The 15,393-nt window shown below is 39.0% G+C and overlaps 1 protein-coding gene across 3 annotated transcripts in view; it reads left to right on the plus strand.

Annotated features, from left to right (window-relative positions):
• The window catches only part of sema5b (semaphorin 5B), a 209,913-nt gene that overhangs the window by 125,773 nt on the left and 68,747 nt on the right, over window positions 1-15,393 (plus strand). For all 3 annotated transcript variants that reach the window (XM_011489256.2, XM_020713350.2, XM_011489257.2), the window contains exons 6-8: window positions 9,339-9,401; window positions 10,075-10,173; window positions 10,277-10,490. In XM_011489256.2, coding sequence (XP_011487558.1) covers window positions 9,339-9,401; window positions 10,075-10,173; window positions 10,277-10,490 — 376 coding nt within the window. The remainder of the gene's footprint in view (window positions 1-9,338; window positions 9,402-10,074; window positions 10,174-10,276; window positions 10,491-15,393) is intronic.

Raw genomic sequence — 15,393 nt, forward strand, 5'->3', positions numbered from 1 at the left:
CTGAACCACGTTAAAACCTCGGAAGAAGTACGAATAAACAACGCAAAGAGCACGTCAATTAACTTGGAAAAAACACAGTGTGTGATTCCTGTGCTGTTTATATGCAATTCATTAGTGATTCGTGCGTCGATTACGTGACATGGGAAATGTGTGTGATATTATAACCTGACATGTGCGCTGCATACAGAGTTATACATTGGTTGGTACATGCATATAAATTCCATTAAGTGGAACATAAATTTACGCATGCATCTCGCAAAATCACATACAATTGAGTACGATTTACAGAATAATTGCATATAAAAATATAAAAATATGCATAAAAAAAACGAATTAATGTAAAGACCCGTCGGCCGAAACCCCTTGATGGACATCTGCGCAAATCGACAAATGACAAATGCAAGAAACACTTATAAATTACGTATATCACATGTGCATATCACAAAGACCAACAATTCATACCTGGAAAATGCGAAAAATATATGTAGTGGCTGTCTGACACGACCTTGAGGTTCTTGCGATCACACAAGGCCAAGTAAAACGTGCGTTTCTGTTCAACTTTTCTTCAAGAAGAGAGAAACTGACACTTCCTCCATTTCAAAAACCCTCTGGTCTGTTGTTTTGCAGGCAGTAATAGGTGGAAATGGGTTCTGTTCCAATTTACATAAAATTATTTACTTAAAAAAGTAAGCCAATGCACAGTTCTCAAGGACTAAGCAGCTTTATGAATAAAGCAAGGGATCAAAACCAGACAGGACCTCAGGACAGATAATCAGCTGACCCTAAAAGATATTCATGTACTTGTTTGGCTCCCAGCATCAAGCCCCTCTCTTGCCATGTGTTTGATAAGTCATGTCTGATTTCATTCACACTCTTCATTAGTGTGGCGCAATTAGGCCAGAGATTTAATTATTGATGCAGCCTTAGAAGAAATGAAGGGATTATCTGTTCACCGCAGAGCCGAGCACTCGCTCTGTAAGGTGCTGCAGCTTTACCATTAGGCCGGGGGAACAAAAAGGCTCAAATATTTTCTTTATGCAGTTGTTTCTGCAGACATGCATGAGACCCATCATTGTTTTCCAACAGCATTTAGTGGACAGTTGGGAAAAGAAAGATTTCCAACTCCGCTTATTTAAAAAAAAGTATTTTAAAGCGTTTCCAGTGGTCTTTTAATTATGAATATGCAGTTTTTAGCCGTAATCTAAAAACTTGTTGTTTTTTAGGACATAGTTACTGCAGAGGAGCAGGATTCGCCTCTGACTTAAGGATGGGACTATTGGGGCAGAGTGAGCCTGACTCCACTTCCCGTCATCCATGCGTTTACAGGCTCTCCTGCTAGCTTACCGTAACCCTCACAACTCCAACATGACATCACCAGTGCAACAAAAGAGGCGAGCAATATTGGGACAGATTCCAGCTCAGACGAGGAAAAAGAAGACGTACATGGATCCATTTGTCTACAAGTGGATGCATCAGAATGAAGCAGAGCAGGGAGATTGTGAGCCACAGATGGTAATGTTTGTGTATTTCAACCAGTGTTCAGTGTAACACTGTGTCACGGGGCACACGCACCTGCTATTAGCTGTAATGTCTTTCTCTGTGGACTTGTGTGGGAGTGCTCAGTACAGTAATGTTTGAGGAAAACATGAAGGTATGACCCACTGTGCTGGCTGGTTAGTCATGGAGTGACTGTGTGTCTTCACCTGCCAGCTTCCCTGGTGTGGAATTACAGAGAGTGGGAGTCCACAGCATGGTGAGTGGGCTGCTCGTTCAGGCTCTCAGCACACGCTCTGCCATTCACTCCTGCATCAAAGGAGGAAAAGCAACTTCCTGTTCCCAGCAACTGTTGTGGCTGTAAAAACTTATATAATATTACATTTGAAAGAAACAGGGTTGTACGAAAATAAATTCTTATTTTTGTTTGGTGACCCACTAGATACAGTACGTGCAGTGGTGGATTTCTCCACAGTTTCCCTTTTTTTTTTTCCCAAACTCAGGAAGTTTAAAAGCTTTCCAAAGAACAGTTTTTTGTCCATGAATTATTTTACATGTTTTTTTCTACAAATAGTAACATTGATTTGGCTGGGAACTGACATTGTAATGCACATGGACTCAAAATACTAGCTTCTTAAAGTTAGGAATTTGTCCCATTCATATACTTTATTTTTTGTAATGGATTAGAATTAATTTATTTTAAACAATTAAACATACAAAAATAAAACAAAAGAAGACCAACAGCAGATATATTTATTTATTTATATATAGATAGATAGATAGATATAAAGATAAAGTGATATATGAAACTTAAGATCATGAATTGATTGGAAAACATATATGCATGCATCCACATGTGAATTATTCAGTCACATATACAGTATACGACACACTGAAGTGGTAGGAATCAGGCTTATATATATATTTTTTTATGCTTTACTTGACTTTGTATTTTACATATTTATCCTTATCTGATTAATTTCTATTGAGTCATTTATTCTTTACAAGTGCAGATCACTTAAAAAATCCATAAGTATTGATGAAATCAAATGAGAAAGATGAGGCACATAATATTTATGTAACCAAACATAAGATTATTTAAGAAATCCTCATATAACAGTTTAAACTGTATACAGATTTATGATGCCAGACCTCCTTAATTTGGATCTATATTTAAAAAAAACTTTAAATTCAAAGAGAATGTTTGTTTGAATGCTTTATGCTGGATGACAGTACATAAGCCTAAAACGAATACATTTTCAGAGGTTTTTTTAAGGCTGGCCGCGATCTGATTGTGATTTGCTACTGTTTGAATATTGCTGTCCAGGCCTGCATCGATTTCCTAATGAAATACACAATTCATCTTAGTTTTGAAACACTGAATGATGCGACATGAGCCGTACGCTTTGCTACATCACACTGCTCCCCCTCATATCAGTAAATAGATGAAGGTGTGCTGCATCAATGATTCAGCCTGTTGGAGCGTTCTGTTTGGCACGGCGGGCTATGAGCACATGACTTCACAAGTTTGTGTGTTCGAGTGCAGATGAATGTGTGCAGTTGCTGTGTGTGGACGGGTGACACACAAAGGAGAGGATGTGGGTGTGTCCAGACCTCAGAGACAATGACCTGCCAGACAAAGAGCTGCTGAAAGTCGCGTCTCATTCAGCTACGCCTGTGTGGCTCTGGCAACGGGCTTTGTTGGAGTGAATATAAAACTGTGTCAATTCTAATAAAATCTTAGTGAGTTTCCTTCCATTGAACTACACATATAGTCAAAAAAATAGGTGTAAAATCACAAAGGACACACAAGTGTGAGAGCTACAAGCAGCTACTCACAAAGACATCAGACTAAGACAAGCTTTGTTGGATCTTTATAAATTATTTTGTGACAGGCTAAAAATGTATTTTTTCTTGCATTTATTATTAATAATAGGACTGCTTTGTTGTTTTTAAAGACATAGTTATGTCATGTTTTGGTTAAGAAATGTGGGATTTTTTAATATGTTGTAGTCCAACCCTTTTTTTATAGTAAGTATTTGTAAAATCTAGAAAACGTACACAACAGCAAACTCTGATTAGTTGTAGTAATTTCAAATGTTTGCGTTATTATGCTATGTACATGGGCATGTAAGTGAGTTCAAGAATGTGCTAAACGGGCATTCTTGAACGTGCTTTTAGCATTTATGTTCCACCTGGACTGTTGCCACCCGATACTAGCGCATGTCCGCCCCTACAGTTGGAAGAGGCTTTGTGTGAAATGTCCAAGCGGTGCAAATCTGTTGAGTCTTGCTCCAGGCTTTTTTTTTTTTTACAGCTCTATTCCAATAACTGAAAGACTTGGTGTCATATAATCCGGGCCAGACACAAACCGCTTTTATTAATTCCTCCTTCATGAACAATGTTCGAATGGTTGTTAATTTGAAAAGAACAACATCGTTGCTGCCAAATCTGAGTCCCTGATAGGTCAAAGTTCAACTGGTGTAACCCTTGTGCTATCTTAGATGACCCCACCCTTACATTGAGGTGTTCTCCCTACCATGACAAAGGTGGATAAAGGTGGAGATGATTTCATGTAATCCATGGACACCAGTGAAGATCACAAATCATTGAAGAAAAAAGGTTCAGCGCACTGTCTAGTGGGTCTACATGACCCAACTCCCAACGTTAAAGCGCCAAGGATAGCACAAGGGTTAACTTTTAGTGCATGTTTATTGGCCGCGCGCTTTTTTATGTAGAGCCCAAAAACTGACTTAAAAACTTGCATAGCGACATGTGAATGCAAGAGTTTTGATTGCGGAAGCGTGAAATGCACACTTACTTATGTTTAAATAGACTTTTCATTGGAAGTGGGCTCTTTTTTTATGTTTTTTATTTTTTAAACTTGTCCTGTCCAACAGCTGAGCAAACAGATGAGAGCTGAAGACCTCTAGTGTCGGACAGATTTTACTGTTTGCATTACCCCAATCATCTTACACACAAGGAGTATATTAGAATACACCCCTTTTGTAATCTATGCTAAACTTTATTTATATCAATTATACTTGTAACATTTTCGTGTTGGACCGGACAGAAAAGAAAAGGAGGGAAGAAGAGAGAGGGATGGGGTGAGGGTAGGAGGGGGATTATAGAAGGGGGGGGGGGGTATAATCATAAAACATCATGAAGCAACAAGGTACTGGAAGTTTATAATCACTACTGTCAGGTTTAGATGTATAACTAATCTAAAAGGGGCGGGGCTTGTCCACACACACTCAAATGTTGCAAAAACACCTGTTGGCTCCAATAATGTTCACATACAAACAAGTCAACATGGACATCAGCGTATAACTCTTGAACACCATTTTCCAAACTCAGTATGAACGTCACATTAGAGTTTTCCTTCGTGACTTTTTAGCGTGAACTTATTTTTGCCAAAAAATCTTGATTTATGTGTGATTGACTGTTTGAAGAAAATGATGATAATACAATTAATGTCAGAAAATTGAAGAAAAATGTGCAAGATTCTGTTGATTGTCCTTTTTTTTTGCCTCAGTAGGGAAGATGCAACAAGATAAAACTTTTAAAGGACCAATAAAAATAATTTCTTTGATGTTGTCACACTACTGAATACAAATAGACTTTTTTACAAAAATTACAAGTACACATATTTGTGTTATTGAATTCAGCTGTACTGGTAATGCCTCTCCTGACTTATATCCCGATGAGTTATGTCCAACCCTCTGCACCGCTGTACACACATTTATCTTGACTATAACAAGTGTCAGGCAGCTCCTATTCAAACAACCATTATTCCCCTGACATACTTATTTACATTATTCATGAGTTATAATTAGTGTCACACACGACGTTTGCAGCGTCTCTGTGAGAAGCAGGCTTATCAACATAGCTCCACTTTTCAGGAACAAGGACGTGTGCTGGCGATGCCACTCGCGCACTCTTAATACTCATCCTCAGTCTTTACCTCTTTTTTTCCCCCCGTTTTTTTCTAGCAGAAATATAACTAATTTCCGAACCCTGACGCCAGCTTTAGGCGGGAAAACTGATGAGTTTTCTGTCGTGAAACTGATTGTATAATCAGCAGTATTTTTTTTAGTGATTAAGACAAAAGTGGCTTTTAGGAATCTTGGCCTCATGGATGGAGGTTTTAGGGAGGATTTTTCTTTTAAATGTAAAAAAAGAGACGCAAAGGGAGTGTTTTTCACAAGTTTGGAAAAGAGAAGATATGAATGGTCCTATAAACCTCAAATATAAGATCAAACTCTTGCACACATATGGAGCTTTTGTTAGCAATTGCGGCTTTTCTGGCTGAAGGTTATCTAATTGTTTTTCCTGAATGTTTCTCTTTAGTGCTGCAGAGTAACAACATTTCCTTTTCTTGTTCTTGCTGGAAAAAACTGAGGGTGGATGTCCCTTCTGTATAGGAACAAACAGGAAGTGAAGAGCTGTTCCTGCATCAGATGCCTTTCCTCACACATCCAGATAGCGACCGCCAACATTTGCACAACACTTAATCCATCAGTGGGAGTTGCAGCAACACAAAAACTCATCTGGGGATGTTTAGGTTTTTAAAGTCAGAGCTTAGCAGTTTGGGAAGCCTTCCTATTCCTGTCGTGACTGCAGTTGACTCTTTATCTGCTTTCTAGATAATTAACTAAGATGAATTTTGCAATTTCTCAAATCCTAGATATAAAGCTAATTGTGTTTCTTTTCTGACTGCTACTAATAATTCTACATTTTTTATAGCATTTAAGAATCTGTTTTTACTATCTCTAACCAAAGAGTCAGACTTAAAAAAGGATCAGTACATTTACTGACCATAGATTGATTGCATTAAAAATGTTTCATATTTTTTAAACAAATTACCTGATGGAAATTAAAAATTAAGGATATTTGCATAAAAAAATTACACATAAAAAGTATGTTAGGATTATAATTTAATTACCCACTCCAGTAAAAATAGTGTCCTTGTGGCGTTTTCTTATGATGGAAGACATATATCAAGAAAATTAAGCTTAAATTGCATTTTTGAGTATGCTGTACTCGTATTGTTTTGAATCAGGAGCAGATGAAAAAATGCAGTTTGAAAAAGCCTCTAGTTGTTACGTTCAAAGTACAAACGGCTGGTCACAAGCTCCCTGCTCTGTACCTTTCTGAATCACCCTCTTGCTGACAAATAGATCCATGTATGTCTTTTTTTTCCACGTCTGAGCTGGCATCTGTCTCAAAACTGTGCAGCTGGATGGCTCCGATGTTGCTCGCCATTTATGTTGCACCGGCAATGTTTGGTTGGGGGTTGTGAGAGGCTGTAACGTTAGAATGTGTGAACAAAGGGATTATGGGAAATGAGCAGTCCCGTCCACGACTCTGAGGTGAATTTCTGATAAACTACTGACGCTCTGCAGAAACCTTGTCCTAGAAAAGGACATTTAATTTTTGGCTAAAAACAACAAAAACAGAATTAAATGACCACTAGCTTTTACGATAGATCAAAAGCTGATCAGAGTAGGACTTTAAAAGGTTAAGATTAAGTTTTCTCTTCTTTTTTGACCAATTTGTTATTTCTTTTAGCACAATTAGCATTTTTGAATTGCTTCAGTTTGTTTAAATCTTTTTTTTAAACCATTTTTTCCCAAATAAACTGATCAGAAAAGAAGGTATTGCAATTAATTATCCACACAAGAACCTTCACAACAACTTTATCTTTATGTTGAACTCCTCTGCATACAGAGTGAAGCTTTTATCCTCCCCGTGTGGCCGTTCACAGTTTTGGAGCCAAGGGAAGGAATTTTGGGAGACGGAGGATGTTGCAATAGAACCGGTATTCTCACAGGCTGTGTGTGACTGTGACTTTGTTCCAAATTGGTGTGATAAAGCGGAGATGGACAGAGAAAGAGTAGGGAAGGGGAGTGGAGGGAGAGGAGGGTGGCACTTTTTTGGTGGAGGTCAGCGGGTTAAGCCTATGGGGATTCTTCAAGAGGGGCTCCTTGCCGAAAAGATGGTAATTCTCCAAACTGTGACTCATTCGAAAGGCATCCAACAGCCTTTTGCTTGTGTGTGCGAGTTTTTGTGTTTGTGTGTTGCCAATGACGTCACCTTATTAGTCCCCTGGCTGCTGTGGGCTGACAGGCAGAAGCTGTGGATGAGCAGTGTTTTCATTTCAACAGGCAGATTGATGGACTGCTGTTCAGGGGGCGGGGTTGCTTTTTGAATGGCAGGCTCCACATTGTTCCCCGTCTTGAGGGGAAGTGCTTTATAGATTTGTAACCATCTACAAGCTGTTTTGCAGAATCAGTGACATTCTTATGACAGTAATCTCCTGCAAAACATATTTTTTTCTGCTGCACTTTCAGAGTTGTCATCCCAGATTCATTTCATTTACTTGTTGTCTGCAGGTTTGATTGTTCAATGCATATTTGCATTAATAGGGGTCAAGAAGGTTAAAAGTAACAACAGTTTCTAGTATGTTATTCTTAAGTATTAATGGTGCTGCTAATCAAATACATATTTTTAAAAATAAAAAAAATAAAAAATGCCCAAAGAGATAAATATATAGGAAAATATCATTTTTCTTTTATGTATTGAATTGAAGTTATTTATTGAATAAGGACCAATATAAAAACATAGACATACTACAAACAGTAGTCCCATACTGTAATAAGATTGTAATGCTTATAACAGAAACAGCATTTTTCTATATGTATATAGAAAAAAAAAAAAATATATATATATATATATATATATATATATATATATATATATATATAAATAAATAAAAGTACAAATGAGAATAAAATACTGGAAATAAATAAAGCGTAGATGTTAAAATTACATGAGCCAGTTTAAGAACACGGGGACCCATGAAAAGAACAAAAACACATACCAAATCAACCCATTAAAACATGTGCAGCAACGCTGTTGATACAACCCAGACGTAGTTCCTTTTTAAAAAGACTAAGGGTGAATTCAGACTGGACACCGTTGGTCCACTTAAAGTGAACCAAAGTTCCTTTCCCCTGATAATCGGGAACAAATTTTCAGTCTTAATACACCCAAACTGATCCAGGACCAGAAACAGCTCTCGGAGCCATCTTTCGAGGTGGTTCTCTGGACCTCAGGTCACAGCTGGCCAGCTGTGTTTGGAAAGAAATCCCTACAGCTGTCTCCTGGGCTTCACAAAACACAAAATCCCGGTGGGATGTAAGGAAATACCAAAACAAAGGGTTAGAGACTGTGTCAAGCTGTAAGACGAGGAGGTTTGAGTCAGGCTTTGTGCTTTGGCTGAGAGGTTGCAGAGGCAGTTCAGATGGTGGTGGATGGGTAAAAATGAGGCCAGTGACACACAGCAAGAGGTCCTCTGGCACCTGCTCACAGACAACTCATGCCAAGTGAGGAACATCTCTCAACTCTGAACAGGAGCCAGAGAAACGCTGGCAGTCAAGCAGCTTGTACGTATGCACTGGAGTGTTTGCAGTGGAGCGCTGCTGCCTGCATCCATAATTAAGTTCAAGACATAACAGTCAACAGGAATATAATTGGTTTGTAGAAGTGATGAGGGGTGGCAGAGTGAAGGCAAGTGCTGCAAACTTTCAGAGAGAAGAAGAAATGAAAGGAAGGCTATTAACATGCTAATGCTGTCCTCAGCCCTCATCGCGTACCTTGCCCAGTACCCTTGAATGGACTGTTTGCTGGCAACCCGGACGCCTTGTTTACACAATAAACAGACGGCAGTGAGGTTAAACTCCTTTTGGACAATATTTACAATTTCAGCAAGTCAGTAGCTCAATTGTCTAGGTGTAACTTCCTGCCACTAGTGTCATCTTTTCTGCTATTTTGTTTCCTAGGCGACGGAGTGGGCACCAGATGAGGAAACCAGGAGGTCCTGTCAGAGCAAAGGCAAAACAGAGGTAACCTCTATCACCCGCCCTCCCTTCATTTCAGAGCGTCGTGTCAGCCGTGTGTGGCGTACAGTGAGGCCATCCCGTTCTCTCCTGGCTTTGTGGCAGGGTCCTTGTGGGTCTCAGGGGAGGTCTCTGCGCAGGCCAGCTCTTTCAGTCCCTTCAATCAAAGAGTTGTTTTTCTGGCAGAGAAAAAAAAAAGGCGCAGAGAGAAAGTGAAGGGGAATATGCATGACTGGGCCTATAGTGGCATATGAACACTCTTCAGAAGGTTGTCCCTTCAAACTCTTCTCTGCTCAGTTGTCTTATTAGGAGGATTTTGTAAGAACCAAACATCCGTGCAGAAGCAGGAGTGAATCCAAATGTGTCAAAACAATTTTCCTTGCAACCTACTTTGTTGCAATTTCCTTGGGTCCTTGGAGAACAGAATGTAATTTCATGCTTTTGTTTGAACAGTTTAATGATTTGTGCTGCGACACGTATTAGACTCACTGTAGGACCTTTGTGAACGTCATGAATAGGGCTTCCATTCATTGTCAAACTAATATTCACATGTTTAAACAATGGGATCATGAGTTAAACACCAGACTGGCTGCCGGTCTAACACCAGAAGACTTCATCCATTGCTGCTTTGAAGCTTTGATGAACCGTTTGTAAGGTGCCTCCTGCTTTTTTTTTGCAGATTGAATGTCAAAACTACATCCGAGTCCTGCTGCTGAACAAGACCGAGGTCATGACCTGTGGCACGAATGCTTTCCAGCCTCTTTGTATCACCAGAGAGGTACAGTCAAACATCCCTCTAAGGAGAGATGTTAACGTTTCAGTGGCAACGCTTTCTTTTTTTTCATCCTGTTTCGTTTCATTTTTGTCTCGTTTTATGTCAGGTGGGAAACATGAGCAGAGTGTTGGAGCGGGTAAACGGCGTGGCGCGCTGTCCGTACGACCCTCGTCACAACTCCACGTCAGTGGTGACGGAAAGTGGGGAGCTGTATGCTGCCACTGTCATCGACTTCTCAGGCAGGGATCCGGTCATTTACAGGAGCCTGGGAGGCATGCCACCTCTGCGTACGGCCCAGTACAACTCCAAGTGGCTCAATGGTACAGTAAAAAAAATTTTTTCCTCCTGGGTGAAGGTCTCTGTTTTTAATTAATTCAAGTTCCACTCCGATCATCTTTTGATCCATTGTAAAAGTGTTCCCAGAGTTCTTTTAATTATGATGATGCCGTTTTTAGGCAAAACCTGAAAAACTATCATTTTCTGGGACATAGTTTCTGCAGAGCGGCAGGAGCTCATTAGAAATTCGCCTCTGAGTTATTGCGTAGGCGTGGAGCAACCCAGACTTCCTTCCCACCACTCATAACTCAGAGCTGTTCACACTCTCTCCCGCTCGCTTACAGCCCCTCACACCCCCAACTTTACATTATTGGTGCAACAAAAATGGCGAGCGATATCGAAGCTATCCAGATGTACAGTTTTGAGCCAGGAAAATTAAGATGTAAGCAGGGAGCTTGTGATCCGCTGACTGTAGTTTCTACATCACAAATTAAATGGTTTTTTTTCGTCTGCTCCTAATTGTCAATGATTTGAACAAAGAAATACAAAGAAATGCATATTTGAGATTAATTTTCTGTATTAAGAACATGTTAAAAACACCAAAAAGAAGATTTTCATCAGGGTGGGTCTTCAATGGATAAATATTTTTCTTTGTGCAAGTAGTTTTTCTTTTTTTAATCTAAGAAACGGTCGCAAAATTTGAAATGTGACTTTTAGAACGTCTTTTGGTCAAATCCAACTCAAAGTGTCAGTTTGACAGTAAGATCAGTGCTTTCACTGTTTGGACTTACAGGTTAGTCCTTCAGAGTCACATCTTGTTTTTGTGTTTTTTAGTAGGAGAAATTCCATCTCGATGGACGAGTTATCTGATCTGCTCTAAATCCTAGCTGGGTTTTCAAGTAATCCTGATACGAGTTGTTTTAAGCACCCTCCTGAAATTCCTGCTGTTTCTTTAAACATTTTCCTAGGCCTCTGCAGAACAGCAGGTGAGCCAAGTGTGCGCTTTGGCGTACAACACAATCAACTGTGCTTTTTTTGGTTTCTACATTCAGGACAGATCCATCTAACAAGGTTCTTTTCAAAGGATTACAAAGAGTGTTTAAGTTTGGAACTGTGTGCAGAATGTTGACTATAGGAATCAGTTGGATTTATGAGAAAGAGGAAGCATAAAGACTGGCTGGTGTTGGTGTCAATAATCCCTGTGCTGCTGACATTGTGCCTTTGCTGTGAACGTACTGCTGCAAAAATTCACTCACACAGCCTGACTCCAGCAAAAACGTAGATGGGCCCTTCACTGAAGAGATCGCTGTCACAAAACTTTTTTCCATGCAGCTTGCAGGAACAGGTGGATAATTAGATTTATGGAGGGATACAGAAAAGTGAAGTGGGAGGAGATATTTTAAGCAAATGGGATTCTGGAGGTAAAGGTTAGATTCATTTGTTTGTGTTAGACAATGTGTGATGACAAATACTTGGTGCCCTTTCAGGACTTGGAATGGTATAAAAGTCCTCTGGTGTAAGGATTTGTACAAAAAAGAGGCCGCACCGTAAAAAATATCCATCTGGGCTGCTGGAGCCTATCCCTGCTACTTTAGAGTGACGGCAGGGTACATCCTAAACAGGTGGTCAGTTTGTTACAGGGCCTTATTTATTTATTTATTTATTTATTTATTTATTTATTTATTTATTTATTTATTTATTTATTTATGTTTACTTCAGTTATTATGAACCAGTTTTGTTCTTTTTTTTTACTTAAGAAGTAAAAGTAATAAACAGAAATGTTTCACAGTAGTTAGATTACTAAGGTTTACTATCAAAGAAACTGACTATTGAATAAGAAATAAATACTTTTATTAAACATGCTATTTTGCAAGTATTTAACCCCTTGGTGCCTATTTGCAAATATAAGCCACTGAATTAATCGTTTTCATTGCTGGAAATAAATGTACGCCTCCTTCTGCTACTTCTGGAATGATCCAGAATTATAAAAATAATAGTTGGACACAATTATATATCCGATCGATCACACTTTTCCAACAGTTTCCGCAAATCTACCTGTAATTATTTTACAATTTTCACCAACATTGAGTCCTTAAACTTTTTGCATTACTATTATCAGCACAGGAAGACGCAGAAATGTCTGAGCAGCTGACAGCAGGACAGAATGTCATACCTAATGAGGAGCAGCAGGAGTAGAGGAGTGAGAACGGGAAGATGAAGAGCAAAGAAAGATGGAGGAGTTTTGAGGTGTGTTGTTTCCAGGGTTGACACAGAGCAGTTCTGAGAGTTGCAGGTCAGTGAAGACGATGAGAGCGAATAGATAGACGGAGGAGTCAGTGAGCAATATAATTATTCCTCGCCGTTCTGAGAGGCTGAAATTACAATCCGCCGCATGCGTCGCGTTCTGCATGGGCTCTGCCTGTGGGTGTGTGTATTCAGACAAGCACACAAGTTGCATGCGCTTCCGTGTGAGTTACAGCTGTGGGCTTTGAGCGCACACATGCACAGACAGACTCGAGAATGTTAAATGAGTCAGAAAAAGATGTGCAACAAAGTAAGCAGTGTTCTCATCAGGATGATGACAGCTTGCGGGAGCACGCATGGAGCCCTTAAAGCCGCCTTTGCTTCGTGACGTGACTCTGGGAGGGTTATGGAGTTGTTTTCCCAGTCGATTCAGGGTGTGAACAAAAATCTAATATCAAGCTCCAAGCATCAGAATAACCTCAAGCGGGGAGGGGGTCCTGCCTCTAATCTATCCGTTCCTTTATTGGATTGGTAGCCTGCCAGCTGCTGACCCTCGGGTTCCTACCATCCATCTGACTGTGAAGGAGAGCCACAGAGTTGGATCTGAATAATCCAAACAATATGATTCTAATAACCTCATTCTTAGACTATAAAAATAGTTTTCATGTTACAACTGATTTACACTGCTTTAGTTGTGTTGCTGGCACTTGGCACAAAAGTTCTTGTACTTTCTTTAGTAAATATATTATTGTGTGGTTCCTAGAACGTCTTTCTTGGTTTATCTAATTGCATCATTGTACCTTTTATGACTGAAGAGATGTCATAAGAGTATTTCATGCTACTGAGAGTCTTTTTTTATTTATATTTTCATATTACATATGACTATTGTTATATGATATATATGATATCATATTTTAGAGTAGCATAAATAGCATAAACAAGTAAGAAGCATAGACACAGCAAAATACAAATAGAATATACCCTGTGAACATAACTTTATTATAGATCCTGAGGCTCCTGAGCCACATGCAGCTGCTTTATCCCCCATTGCAGATCTTTGGCTTTGAAGACAAAATAACGGTCGTAACGTTTTGGTTTAACTTATTAAGTTTTGGCATTCATCTTTAGATTTTTAACTTTTCAGATAACAGAGCAAAAAAAATGGCAACAGGTTTGATCTACTGTCAGTGGTTTTCATTAGAAAACACCTAAAGCACACATGCTTATCTTCTGCTGTTTGAAGTATAAAAATGCGTTTACATCTTTTGATTTAAAAGAACATTGGATTCTAAACCGATATAGCAAGAATGGCGGTGTACTAAAGTCATAATGAGAGATAATTCAATGAAATCTGCTGCGTCATTTGACACAAGGTGGATTTTATTTTGAAAGGAACTCACATGCCCGGCTGTCAAAAGTAAAATAAATCAAAATTCTTATATACAGAAAAAATGAACATCTTTATAATTCAGTTATTGTAAATATTTAAAAGCTGCATGTTTTAAATAAATCCCTTGCAGGTGGGACTTTTTGGCTCTGGTTGGGTTTTGCTCTGTTGGAAAAGGGTCTAAACTGCTCTTTTGGCATTGCAGACCTTTGATATGGACAGTTACGTCTTTGAAACGGATATTTATCCAGGTTATGTTCAAGGGCAGCTGGGACAGAACCCAGGAAACTTGATGACACTGTTTGTAACAAAGTGAGCTTTTGAAATCCATGTATAAACTCCAGATATTATGCAGGACAGCAATGAATTATAAAAGAGACTGTGGGCAATTTAAACAAGTAAAAGACAAGAATTTAAACATAAAAATTTTATATATTGACTTAAACCTTATATTTTAAATGCGTTTATTCAGAATAGAACTTGTATGTATGTTGAAAAATGCATATATAGATGGTATCAATATTATACATTACACAGTTAACTTTTAACTTTGAAGCAAATCGTTGTTTCGGTTCCAACACACCTGACGGGTCTCCTTTTTTTTTCTTTGCTCAATTATCTTTGCAATAAATTTCTAGATAATTATCCAGGTAATTTTTATGGAATCTTCTAAAAAAAAAAAAATGCCAGGCACCCACTGAGAACATGCTTCAACTTAAAGCCTTTGCATCATTCCACCTTTCCTTTTTTAGACAAAATTAATCAAAAAAGAAAAACTATTCTCCCCGTCATTAATAATTCATGCTGCAGCATTTCCATGTGTGCTCGTTCGGGAGCCTTGCTCTTATGGTTGATTGTGTCTGATCTGAAGCATCATGTGTCGTTACTCCTCCAGCAGCCAAGCTGCCTGTCAGACTAAGCAATCTGTTGATTACCACACAACACTGAAAAAGAACATTGTGCATCACATTTACACCCACGTAATTTCAGTGATATCTCACAGAATCTGTCAGCTCCACCTGCCCTTTGCTTGACATGTGTACAGTCTGCATAAACACGGGTATCTAAACACAAACACTCCGGTTTGTGTCCATTTGGCAGCTGAGTACACAAGCTTACATTGCACAGCTGAATCATGCATACAAGGAAGCAGATCTTTTACAGCCTTTAGCTGCAGGGAGTGAAACGCAAAAGCATTAAGCCGATTTTCTCATCAGTCTCTTTTCTAGTAATTGGAGCCATAAGTGACACCCAGTGCGTGTAAATCTAGCTTGTTGGCACCAATTAACCCACTGAAACAGATGTGTTTTAAATAA

This window comes from Oryzias latipes, chromosome 21, assembly GCF_002234675.1.
Source record: "Oryzias latipes chromosome 21, ASM223467v1".
NCBI lineage: Eukaryota > Metazoa > Chordata > Actinopteri > Beloniformes > Adrianichthyidae > Oryzias > Oryzias latipes.